Source organism: Hyperolius riggenbachi, chromosome 3 (assembly GCF_040937935.1).
Source record: "Hyperolius riggenbachi isolate aHypRig1 chromosome 3, aHypRig1.pri, whole genome shotgun sequence".
NCBI lineage: Eukaryota > Metazoa > Chordata > Amphibia > Anura > Hyperoliidae > Hyperolius > Hyperolius riggenbachi.
The window spans coordinates 359,917,904-359,931,657 of record NC_090648.1 but is presented as its reverse complement, the minus strand read 5'-3'; the positions used below and the strand labels follow the sequence as shown (position 1 = coordinate 359,931,657).

Here is a 13,754-nt window from a genome sequence, read left to right as displayed (position 1 = left end):
AGTTGTCTGACCCAGTAAATGTAGCTGTCTACCCCGGATAGGTAGTTGTCCCCCTAGTATAAGTAACTGCCCCCCAAGTAAAGGTAGCTACCTTTACTTGGGGGACAGTTATTTATACTAGGGGGACAACTAGTATAAGTAACTGTATAAGTAGCTTTCACAGTATAGGTAGCTGCCCCATCAGTGTAGGTAGCTGCCCCCCAGTATAGGTAGTTGTACCCCCAGTATGCTCCCCATGATCACTGCCTTCCCTCTGCTTGTAATCAGACCTGCTGGTGCTGCTCTATTCCTCCTACACCGCTCTCCTCGTCCCAAACTTCCTGCTCCCACTTGCTTGCGCTGTCGTCATTGTTAAACCTCAGATCAGCGGTAATTAGTGATGAAGAGAGACAGGCAGTGACTGGTGCTCAGTATCGGTGGCCGCCGTATTCAGGAAGTGACATCACAGCTCACTTTCTGCATAAGGCGGCTGCTGACACTGGGCACTGCTGCCTGTCTCTTTACATTACGGATCGCCGCTGATGTGAGGTGGGACTATGCCGACAGCACAACCAGGGGGTGGGGAGGGGGGTGGTCTGGGGGTATTTAGGATGTTTGCAAGGAGAAGAGTGGTAGGGAAGGAGCAGAGCAGTGACAGCAGGGCTGGTTATCCGGGCAGGTGCATGAGTGGGCGGGCACTACCCAGTGCTACCCCAAACCTGTAGCGCCCCAGCTCCCCAGGTGCCCTAGGCACTGACCTATGAGGCCTTTGCCTAAACCTGGCCTGGACAACACAGACCTGAGTTAGGTCCTTCATCCAAACACACATGAGACATTTCTGTCATCCAAAACAGTTTCTTGTGATTGTTTCAGATGACTATTTACTGCATGTTCATGCTGCTGAGCTCCTTGCTAAGCAACAGAGAGGTGTGAAGGAGGCTGTCTTCATAATTTACAATAACAATTGGCAGAGAATTTTCCAACATGACTGGTTTCTAAAGAGGAAGGGGAAACTTACGCTCTCAAGTTGACAATTGTCCAAACCAATCCACAATAATGTAGAAGAAGGTACTCTACAGGCTTCAAACTTTAATTTGTAGTTGATTGAGCATCGTAAAACACTACATGTTATGGGTTCACTGCCTTCTACTTTATTGCTGATTTTCTGGTTTGCATGAGTGGTGTACCTGCAGGAGAAGTTCACCGGTGAGTTATACCTGGGCCAGCAATGATGGACTAAGCTGAAATGGGGCCCGAGGCCAGGTAGTAGCTTTGACTCATCCTGATGGACCTTTTGGCAATCTGAGGTGAGAGATAGGCCCCCTAAAGGCCAATAGGCCCCAGGCAAGTCCCTAGGTTGCTTTGTGGATGATAAGCATGAATTGAGGTTCAAGGTAATCTTGGTTGATAGTGTTCAAACCAATCATTTTAGCCAATGAAAGTCTGCTGTGACCCCCATAATGACTGTACAATTGTGATGTCCCCAATCCTTGACTTGGGTTTCCTAAAGGATCTTTAACCCCTGGAAATTGTGCAGTTTACCTCTGCTGATGCTGGAGAGAGTGGGGTGGAAGTGTCAGAACACTCTGTTGTTTTGTGTTTTGTTTTCTTTTTTTTTGTGGGGGGGTTCATAATTTTATGAATTTGGCTAATGATAAAACTATTAATCATTGTATTTTAAATTATGCTTCTTGTATTTTAGATGTATGATATTAGCTGTTCTTTATTTTAGGATGAATGTGAAGGAGCTCAGCTTGATCAAATGTGCACTATGGACATGAACCCAGTTTGCGGATCTGATTTTGTCACTTATGAAAATTCTTGTGTGTTTTGCAGAAAATGGGCAACGTGAGTACAATACTGACATGATGAAGAATACATGCATCCTTTTGCGTTACAAAGTATCAGTGGTGGCTTTTAGTTTTGACATGTGAAATTATATATTATGGTTATTCTATTGAATGTAATATAGTCATCTAAAACTAGATGTTTAAAAAGTGGAGAACACTGGAATTTAAAGCCCAACTAAATCCATAACTGCACAAGGCAAATTCCCATAGCAGTCAGCACACGTGAATATAACCCATGTAAAGAAGCGAACCGGTGGACAGAATGCCAGTTTCATGGGCCAGGTGTGCTTGGACCTGCAGTACAACTTGCTGCCTGTGCCTGTGGTTTCAGCTGCTGGGCAGGCTAGTCAGGTGTGACCGTGTGACACATAAAGTAGAAAGAACAGTAGATGCCAGACAGCATTTCCCAGAATGCCTGCATTAGAGTACAAATCATGCTTCCTAATAAGGGGTTTTGACTTAGTATTTTAAAGCGAGTGGTTCTGAGCAATAGTAAGACACAAATTCTGTTAACGGGTACGAACAAGCAGAAAACAACCCATTGGGTTAGGTGCCCTGTTGCAGAAAACACAGCTAAACAAAGGACTTTCAATTGTAAAAGTTTATTTCTAAAGTTAATCATTTTCACTGATTTCCATGATTGCCTACAGAATTTACTATGTTTAATATTTAGCTTAACCGCTTCCGGACCGTACTAGTCAAAATCTACACCCTGTTTGGGAGCTGTTATCCCTGCCAGGGCGTAGATTTCAACTTCCCGCCGCACACTTCTGCCGCTACCAAAGATTGCACCACTCTGTTTCCACTACAGCTCATTTGCCCTGCTGTCTGTATGACAGCAGAGCTCCGTGACCTGGTCAGGACTCAGGAGCTGATTTCATTGGCTCCTGACCCCATGATCACTGTGAGCCAATCTTATTGGCTTACATTGATCACAAGGTCAGGAGCCAATGAAATCGGTACCCAACTGGCTAAAAGAGCTTTGCTGTCATAGCGACGGCAGAGTTAGCTTCAGCAATGGGATAGTGGTGCGTTTGGCTTTAGCGGTGATTTCTTGCAGCGTTACATAAGAAATCCCGGTTTTTTGTACCAGTGATCTTTGGTCCTTAAAGAGAATCTGTACTCTAAAATTCTTACAATTAAAAGCATACCATTCCATTCATTATGTTCTTCTGGGCCCCTCTGTGCTTTTTCTGCTACTCCCTGCTGCAATCCTGGCTTGTAATTGCCAGTTTTAGACAGTGTTTACAAACAAAAGACATGGCTGCTAACCAGCATGTGATAGGCTGATAGAAGCTCAGTCTGTGGTTCATACAGAGCCTGGAGGGGGCGTGGAGAGGGTGTGTATAGCTCAAGCATGGGCAAACTCGCCCCTCCAGCTGTTACGGAACTACTAGTCCCACAATGCATTTGTCTTTATGAGTCTTGACTGTGGCTGTCAGACTCCTGCAATGCATTGTTAGACTTGTAGTTCCTTAATAGCTGGAGGGCCAAGTTTGCCCATGCCTGGTATAACTTCTAAATATCACAAGCAAAGCAGCACATTCCTGCTTGAGTGCCTGAGCCTGACAAAGCTATCAAAGGAAAGAAGATTAGATTATATAACAGAGATAATACAGCTACTGTGCAACTAGGAAAGGCTGCAGTAAGACAGACCACATTAGAACAGGTATAGGAACTTATAGGATAGAAGAAATAAGGCTGAAAATTTTGTTACAGAGTTTCTTTAATGCTGGGTACACACGTTGAGATTTCCTGCTCGATTTGCGGGATCGAACGGATCGATTCGATTATGTCAAACATGCTGGATTGGATTTCGATAGTTCCTGCCATTGATTTTACATGTTAAGCATGCAAAATCAACGGCAGGAATTATCGAAATCCAATCGAGCATGTTTGAAATAATCGAATCGATCCATTCGATCCAGCGAATCGAGCGGGAAAATCGCAACGTGTGTACCCAGCATAGGGGACTGCTGGTACCGAAGTGGTAACTGAGCTTTATATGATCCAGCAAACCTGAACAGAATTATTATTTTTTAAGACTCTATTTTTCATATTATATAAGTAAAAAAAGTATATAAATACATACATTTTTTCACAGTACAAGGAGCTATATACCGAAAAAGGAAATATCAACAAAGGACTAGAATACGATACATACCATATTTTTCAGCGTGTAAGATCTCATTTTTCTCCACCAAAAATGGGGAGAAAAAGTCACTGCATCTGCCAAATATATGCCAAATACAGGGAGTCCCTGACTTAAGAACGCCCACCGATATCTATTAACGATCGGCCACAATGTTGGGGACTCCTTGTCCTGTCCCCATGTTTCCTCTGCCCCACTCCCCCCTCATATCCTCCTTGCTCCCCCCGAATAAATGCAGGCAGCAGCACCTAATCCATCAGAGATAGCGGGGATCAGAGACTTCTCCTCTCTCACTGTTCCCTCAGTGCCAGCGTCTGCTAATCGCATCATCAGCAGAAGAAGCTGGCATGAGGGGATCAGTGAGGGAGGGAGAGAACACTAATCGCCACGGGCTGTGATGGATTAGGTGAGCTGAGCTGCCACTGCTTGCATTTATTCAGGGGGGGGGGGGGGGTGAAGGAGGACACCAGGTGGGAGTGTAGGGGACACAGGAGGACACATGAGGTACAAGGGGCACACAATAATTGGGGCGAACATCTACAAGACACTCCTGGACGATGGACGCCCCATTTTTAGTATATTTATCCTTCCCTGGTTTTTGCCCTCAAAACCTAGAAAAGATAAATAACAAAGCGCCAGAGCTGCAGCCACTAGGATGCACTCTATAGGCAGTAGCATAGTTAGGGAGTCTTGCCCAAGGAAATACTGACTAGGTGCTGGTTTACTGAACAGGAAGAGCTGAGAATCTAACCCAGATCTCATCCTGTGTCAGAGGCAGAGCCCTTAACATGTACACTATGCAGCACCTACACCTAGGTACGTCTTATATGCTGAAAAAAAATGAATCATTTCCAGTTACAGGGAATGTTTTCCTCAGACATTTTTACTTATTAATTAACTCCAATTAAATATCCCATTAATCCCTCTATGTAAAGCGCATTCTAGCCCTCCTCATTCTTTAGATGTCAGCTGCTAGCTGTAGAGCAGTCAGTTGTACTCCGTGTTCAATAACCTGTTACTCCCTGCCATAATACTTAACTTATATATTGTCGTGGCTCAGGAAGAACAAATGGAGAAAAGAAGAGAAAGAAACTAAAAAGGAAGAAAAAAATAAAAATAAATAAAGCAAAGCAATACAATACAATACAATAACATTTCTACAGCGCTTTTCTCCCATAGGACTCAATGCGCTTAGGCTCTCTCAGATTCAGTAATTGGTAGTAGGATGAAGTATTCACACAACAAAAGTTATATTTCTGCAAATGCCAAACTGAACAGGTGGGTTTTCAGTCTGGATTTAAACACGTCCAGGGATGGAGCTGTCCTGATCTGTTGAGGTAAGGACTTCCAAAACGTAGGGGCAGCATGACAGAAGGCTCTGGGACCAAAAGATTCCAAGTGGACTCTGGGTATGACTAGATTATTAGAACCTGTGGATCTGAGAATACGGGGATTGCTACGCAGCTGCAACTGTTCTGTCTCAGCATCTGTTGTACCTGCCACAAGCTCCTGTAGACCCAGTCTGTATGGATGTGTGCAGCAGGTTAATAACGCTTTAACAGGCAGCTTACTCAATGAATAAAGACTCCTGAGGGGTTTTCCAATGCTTCTTTATGCTTCAAGGTAACAAAGGGTACAAACATCAGGCTTTTTCATAGTCTTTCTCATAGCTAAATTTCCAATTAAGTTACACAGCTCCCTAACTCTGCAGTCTCTACATAACAAATATGCAAAATGGAGTTACAGCAGGAAGAGAAGGGGTGGGAGCTACCAACTAGCAAGAAACAGCAGGGGTGTAAGGAAGATACTAAATAACTGTAACATAACATGAAATCACAACTGCTAGAAAATAAGAGGCTGCGTGGCAGCACACTCCCCGCCTGGTATCGTGAGATACCACTACTCAATTATTTTTCTTTTTAACACTGCATGGAGTAAAATGCTATCTAGCATTCTAAACCTAGCCTTCTCAAGTCTATTGGTTATCTATGTTAGGGGCTTGAGTGACTCCCTCACATAAGACTGGATCAGAACCTTTAGAAGCAGGCATAATAAGGACAGTCTCAGGGACTGGTCTGAGGAAAGTTTTTGAGTCCCCATTCTTCACGATCCTGACTTCCACACTTCGGACCCTTCCATCATCACTGGCAATGGCCTTTGTAATAAGTCCAACTGGCCACTGGATCCGGTGAGTTTGCTGGTCTTTTAGCAGGACCAAATCCCCTTCCTTTAAGTTGGGCTTCTGGGTTTGCCACTTTTTACGTCCTTGCAAAAGTGTGAGGTATTCCTTCCTCCATCTGTCCCAGAACTGATCTGCAAGGTATTGAGCGTGTCTCCACTGACGTTTATACATGTCCTTTTCATCAAAGATACCCTTTGGTGCTGGAATCTGTCCAATTTTCCGGCTCAACAATGTAGCTGGAATTAAGATAGTCGGAAATTCTGGATCTGAGGATACGGCAGTCAGTGGTCTTGAGTTTATTATTGCTGCAACCTCAGCAAGGAATGTGGTGAGCACCTCGTGGGTAAGGCGTGAAGAACTCACATCAAGCAACATTGAATCCAGTATTCACCTTGCCATGCCAATCATGCGTTCCCATACTCCGCCCATGTGTGAAGAGTGTGGTGGGTTAAACTTCCACACACAACCTTGATCACTCAAATACTTTCCAACTTGTTGTCGGTCTATCTGTAACTCTCTACACGCACCAATGAAGTTAGTGCCACAGTCCGATCTCAACATCTTCACAGGACCTCTTAGTGCAAGAAATCTCCTAAGAGCATTGATGAAACTTGAAGTGTCCATAGACTCGATCACTTCGATGTGTACAGCTCTTACACTTAAGCAAGTGAACATTACAGCCCATCTTTTGCTGTTGACTTGACCACCACGTGTTCTTCTGGCCGTTACTGTCCATGGTCCAAATACATCGATCCCGACATATGAAAAGGGTGCATCTTCACTCAGTCTGTCTGCGGGTAGGTCAGCCATCTGCTGATACTGCTGTCTACCTCTTAACTTCTGACATTTGACACAGTAGTGAATGATCGTGGCTATTTGTCTTTTCACTCCAACTATCCAGAACCCTGCAACTCTGATGGCACCTTCTGTGTAATGTCTTCCTTGGTGTCTGACTGTCTCATGGTAATGCCGGATAATCAAAGTTGCCAGATGGTGGTTTCCTGGTACTATCAACGGGTTCTGTTCTCCTCTTAGCAGGTTGGACTTATTCAGCTGTCCACCGACTCTAAGCATACCCTCATTGTCGATTACTGGGTTCAGTGTGAATAGCGGACTACTCTTTGAGACTGGTCTATTGCCTCTCAAACACTTGATCTCGTCTGCATAGACCTCTTCTTGCACACGACGTATGATGAATAACTCTGCCTTCTCATACTCTAATGCATTGGGTAACTCTTTGCAGGTGTGCCATCCATGGCAGGATGATGTCTGATTGGGCTTGCGGAAACTGTGCAATATGGCTTAATCTTGCTATAGTCCTCACCAATCTTTTCCAGGAAGAGAAACGTTCAAAACGTCTCACCTCCAAGCCTCTTCTTGAGCAGATGTTGGAACTCAATGTTATAACTTCAGGGCGGATTTCTGGATCAGTATCTCGATCCACCAAGTGGAAATCAATATCTTCTTCTGAATTTGTGGAAGACTGATCTGTTAAAAACTTGGGCCCTGAAAACCAAATGGTTCGCGTGAGGGCAGCTGCTGGCACTGACCTTGTGGCGATGTCTGCGGGATTCAAATCAGTCGGGACATAGTTCCATTGTTTAAGTCTACTGATTCTTCTTATCTGTTCCACCCTGTTAGCCACATACACGTAGAATCTTCTTACACTGTTGCATATGTAGCCAAGTACAATCTTGCTGTCAGTGTAGTACTTAATCTGATCAATTTCAGTGTCCATTTCATTTTGCAGGAATTCTGCAACTTCGACTGCTAGGGTTGCACCACACAATTCCAATCTTGGAATAGTATGAACAGGTTTCGGAGCTAACTTAGCTTTTCCTAGTAGGAAACCAACATGGGATCTTCCAGAGGGATCTATGATCTTGAGATAAGCCACAGCCGCTATAGCTTCAGTGGATGCATTACAGAAGATGTGAATCTCTTTCCTCTGACCTTTTGAAAGTGAAGTGGGTGAATAGCAGCGTGGAATATTAAGTTCTTCCAAAGCCTTCAAGGAGTTTCTCCATTTCTCCCATTTAGGCAGTAGGTCTGCTGGCAAAGGGGCATCCCAATCTGTGACTCTCTCAGTAAGCTGACGAAGTATGGATCTCCCTTGGACAGTAACTGGTGTCACAAAGCCTAGGGGATCGTAAAGGCTATTGACAGTTGACAGGACTCCTCGTCTGGTGAATGGCTTCTCTGTATCAGAGACCTGAAAGGTGAATGTGTCTGAAGTTACATTCCAAAGAAGACCGAGACTCCTTTGTGTGGGTAGGGCATCTACTCCCAAGTCCAAATCTTTCAAATCCTTAGCATGATCTTCTGGATTGAAAGCCTTCATTACTTCATTGCTATTAGATGCAATCTTGTGAAGCCTTAAATTAGCAGTCAACAAGAGCTGTTGAGTTCGTTTTATGAGACTTACAGCTTCTTCAGGTTTTGAGAAGGATTTGAGGCCATCATCTACATAGAAATCTCTCTCAATGAACTGCCTGGTGTCAGATCCGAATTCCCTTTCTCCTTCCTGTGCTGTTCTTCTCAGGCCGTAAGTTGCCACTGCAGGAGATGGACTATTTCCAAAGACATGGACTCTCATGCGATAATCTATCACCTGATCCTTGATGTCATTGTTGCGGTGCCACAAGAATCGGAGATAATCTCTGTGGTCCTCTCTGACAATGAAACAGTGGAACATTTGTTGGATGTCAGCTGTCACGGCAATGGGTTCCTTCCTGAACCGCATCAACACTCCTACAAGGTTGTTTGTTAAATTTGGGCCTGTTAGAAGAACATTATTTAAGGAGGTTCCCTTGAATTGAGCACTTGAGTCAAAGACAATTCTGATTTGTCCTGGTTTACGAGGATGGTAGACTCCAAAGGATGGAAGGTACCAGCATTCTTCACCTTCCTTAAGGTCTGGTGCTGGCTCAGCATGATGGTTATCTAGAATCTTCTGCATGAATGCTAGAAAGTGCTCTTGCATCTCAGGCTTGCTACGGAGAGTTCTCTTAAGTGCAGCAAATCTAGCTAAAGCTTGTTCTCGATTGTTAGGGAGAGTAAGCCTTGTTAACGGAAGGGTAATGGAGCTACCCAACTGTTGGAGTTGTCCTTGAAGAACTTTTCATTCATAATCTTGATGAACTCCTTTTCTTCAATTGAAGGGGCAATCTTGTTGTCATCACAGGTAGTCCGGTACACTGAATCACCAAGGTCCTTGTGAGAAGTAAGCTTGCAAGTAATACTTTGGAGGGCTTGATATGGAACTTCAGATTTGAAATCCAGTCTTTCTTTCACATGATAGTGCAATTTACATTTCATCGACTGATAGGTACAGAATTCCTCCACATTCGTTTTGTAGGAAGCTACGTCCAAGAGCTTGTGCGATTTATCTAAACAGACTTCTCCTATTATCACCCATCCAAGATCAAGTTTTTGAGCATGAGGAGCATCATCTGGACCGTTGCACAACTCTCTTATTTTATGAACTCTGGGAATGTCTCTCCCAAGAAGAATCAAGATCTTCGCATCCTTGTTAAGTGGTGGTATGCAGTCAGCAATGAAGTTCAAATGAGAGTGATATCGTGCAACCTCAGGTGTGGGTATCTCTTCTCTGTTGTTCGGTAGCTGATCACATTCAATTAGAGTTGGAAGAGGAAACTCTATGTTCTCATATTCTGATGCCACTATGAAACCGTGGGCTATTCTTCCAGAAGTATCGATTTGTCCTGCGCATGTCTGCAAGGTATAGGGCCAAGTCTCTCCATGAATGTTGAATAAGTCAAAGAACTCTGTACTTGCCAATGAGCGATTGCTCTGATCGTCAAGTATGGCATACATTTTTATGGCATTTTGTGGACATCCTTCAGGAAAAACTCTTACAAGACATATCTTGCTGCAAGACTTGATATAACGGCCTTCTCCACACACCTCTGTACACCTTGTAGTTACGGTGTTGGTATGTTGCTCAGTCTTCTCCCCGCCATCATCTGATGTAGTCTTGGGTTTGCTGTCGGGTGAAGATTTATTTTTGAACAGGTCTGAATGAAGAGCATCCATGTGTTTGGCACTGTTACATAGGGAACATCTGATGGCGATCTTACAGTCTCTAGCTAAATGGTTGGAGGATGCACAACACTTGAAACAGATATTATGTTCCTTAAGAAATGTCTTGCGTTCTTCAATAGGCTTGTCCTTAAATGCACGACATATGGCGAGGGAATGTGGTGCATTATGAATGGGACACCGTTGATCAAGATTGCTTGCCTTGGTATCTTCTAATTTAGTGTCTGTGGCCAAGACATTGGATGTGATCGCAGTTTTCCTCACGGCAGTAGGATGCCTTAAGTCCTTCAATTTATTGTTGGGGGCAAACCCCTTTGAAGTAGTAGAAGGAAGGGTGGTTGTTTCTGGATACAAGAAGCTTGGGTCATTCTTGGATCTTGCGATCTTCCTTATAAACTCAGAAAAATAAGAAAATGAGGGGAAGGAAACATGGTGTTCATATTTATACTTTGATCCTATACTAGTCCACTTTCCTTGGAGATGAATAGGCAACTTTGCAACAATAGGATTTACGCCCTGAGCAGTGTCTAAATAGCTAAGGCCTGGCAAACTAGGATCTGACTTAGCAAATTCAAGTTCATGAAGAAGGTCACCTAACTCTCTAAGCTTATGATTGTCCTTAACAGAGATCTTAGGAAAGTCTTTTAGTTTCTGAAGTAAGGCAGATTCAATGACTTCAGGGCTCCCATAGTCTTGTTCCAGACGTTCCCAGGCAGCCTGAAGGCCTGCTTCAAAGTTATAAATGTAGACAGATTTAAGTCTCTTTACTTGTTCTGAAGATTGATGCCCCAACCACCTTATTAGTAAGTCAATTCTGCTTGAGGTTCAATGTCCAAGTTCTTGGTTACCACCTTAAATGTAGATCTCCAACTCCTATAGTTCTCTGGGCGGTCGTCAAATCTAGACAGTCCAGTAGTAATCAACTCTCGTCGAATCATATACTTGCTGAACTCTGCGATGTCAACAGTTTCAGTTTTTACATGCGCAGGTGATAGTGATGGTGCACCATCTTGGATCACAGTTGGTATCTGATGCTGGCTGGAAGGTGGAGAGAAAGGTGTTGCAGATGGGTTCAATCCAGGTATGGGTCTGGCATCAGAAGATCTCTGTGCATTTGAAGTTGAATTGCGCTGTATTACAGGAAGTATAGAGTTCACTCGGTCGTCTTCTGCTGTGCCCTTGTAATCTCTGTCCACAGAGGGTTGTGGTGGCACATGAGGTGGATAGGGTGGTACACTTGATCTTGTGGCACGCGGTAGTTGTGGAGTGTCTCTGTTGGATGGTGCGTCTAGTTCAGGTTGCTTCGGTGATGTGTTGTCGTTTGCTTGACTTGCTGAATGATTATGAAAAGAATCTCCAACTGTAGGTGGGACTGTATCTTCATGGTTCTGGGTCAAGACAAACTGTAGAGTCCTTTCAACAGGGTCTTGATGGGCAGCCAAGCTAGGAAAAGACGCTCCTTCCTCTTCCAATAGAGCTTGTTCTAAGACAGATAGCTCTGCTAAGGCTACTTCCTTCTCTCTTTTCTTCTGAAGGATTTTTAGCTGGGCCTCTGTTTCAGCTTGTATTCTTGCTTGAATGCGTTTAGCTTCAGCTTCCATGCATTTAGCTTCTGCCTGTGCTTCAGCTTCCTTGCGTTTAGCTTCTGCCTGTGCTTCAGCTTCCATGAGTTTAGCTTCTGCCTTAAAGGCTGCTTCTCTTTCAGAACAGGTGGCTTGAACCTGGGCTACTGCAACCTTTTGGCGAGCTTTGAGTATCTGGTCGCTCAGTGTTGACCTAACAGAGCAGGATCGCAATGACTTAGAAGATGCTTTATGATGCGATCGGGCAGATCTAGATGATTTTCCTGAGTGTCTGGAAGAAGCAGATATACAGGATGCAGTTTCATGTAGCTGTGCTAATCTACCCTCTATCTGTGTCTTTGCTTCAAGATATGTGCTATATCTTTGCTGGTCAGTAGAAGAAAAGTCCTTTAATTCTAGTGAAGCTTCCTCTGTGCTGGAACGTGACAAAAGGGAAAAGTATTTTTCAGAAAGTCTTTTATAGTTCTCAAATGCCTTCTTAACCCTTGAAAGAGCAGTGTTCAATTGCTCAGTATTATTGCTGGTTTCATTAGCGGCTGTTATACAACTTAAAGTTTTCTCCCATAATGCATTCAAGCTGCTAGACGTTTCTTCTTTACTTGACTCATAAGCTTCTCTTGCCTTTAAGGATGGATGAGGAGCTCTAACTGGACGGGCAGAATGAAGCAAGGTGTCTGCTTCATCTGGATTAAATGCAGGCAACTCATAGGTGGAATCTCTGTCAGACATAATGACAAGTGCTGTAGTTTCAGAGTCTTGTTGGAAGTCTGCCAAGGCTCAGTGCTGTGTGAATTGATACTTTTTGTTTACAAACAAGCTGAGCTGGGCTGGGTGGAGCTGAATGTTTGTTACAATGAGCCAGCTAAGGCCCGGTTCACACTTGCGGTGGCCCTCCGGAATCGCTGTGCCGGAGCCGCACCGCCTGCAGAACGGACGGAACGGACACACGGCATAGCAATTAAAGCCTATGCGTCCGTTCACATGGGTCCGTTCTGCAGAACCGGAGCCGGACCGGATCCGGGCCGGATCCGGACTCCGGCCTCCGTTCCAACATGCGCTATTTTTTCATCCGGCCCCTCCGGCAGCCGTATCCGGGGCGGAGCCGGACTGCACCATCCGGCCAATACAAACAAATGGGAACCAGAGGCCGCACAACACACTGGCTGAGAAATCCGGATGTTCTACCCCACTTCCTATGCGGATTTTTGCGGCGATATTGGCTGGGGACACATGGGCAAGCATTTTGGAGTGGAGCAGCACGAGCTGGAGGTGTTGGCAGGATGTTGGCAGCATGTCGGAGGTGGAGGTGAGTGCTAACAGCAGAGGGCCTGATTCCACAGGTCCCCCTTCTGCTGACCTCCCAGACCCCAACATTTTTTTTTTTTTTTACGTTAACTTTGCCAAACGGATCCGGATCGCATCCTGATTACCACCTGATGCAACCTGACCGGATCCGGATCGGATCCGGAACAGAACCGTACGGTTCCGATCCGGATCCGGTCCGGATCCGGTCAGGGCATCCGGTCCGTTTGGCAAACAACCGCTAATGTGAACCGGGCCTAAGGCTACAGACTGGTTTTAGCTGGATTTCTCAGCAATGCACACAGAAACAGTTCAAAATCACTATAGAAGGCAGAAATACAGCTCTTTCAATAAATGCAGGCATTAAATTCACAGTCCAAACAGCTTGACAATAATGAATCCTTGTGACTTGTATAGTAATGAATCCTTGTGACTTGTACAGCAATGATACACAATCTTTGCACAGTTGAGAAGGAGCTTATGGCTCACCAAGAAAGCAAACTTGTGTAAGCTGGTAGTCCTAGAGAGATGAGCCCATAGCACAGAGCAGCAATCCCTGGTAGTGATAGGTTGGCACTGTAGGGGAATATTCAGTAGGTAGCTGTATTCTAATGCAGTGCAATGCTTCTGATGGCTTGTAACAC

The 13,754-nt window shown here is 44.6% G+C and overlaps 1 protein-coding gene across 2 annotated transcripts in view; it reads left to right on the top strand.

Annotated features, from left to right (window-relative positions):
- Positions 1-13,754, top strand: part of LOC137561549 (serine protease inhibitor Kazal-type 6-like) — a 55,973-nt gene that overhangs the window by 27,849 nt on the left and 14,370 nt on the right. For both annotated transcript variants that reach the window (XR_011030045.1, XM_068272865.1), the window contains one exon: positions 1,712-1,827. Coding sequence is in view for 1 of the 2 variants with exons in the window: in XM_068272865.1 (XP_068128966.1) it covers positions 1,712-1,827 (116 nt within the window). In the remaining variant the exon portion in view is untranslated. The remainder of the gene's footprint in view (positions 1-1,711; positions 1,828-13,754) is intronic.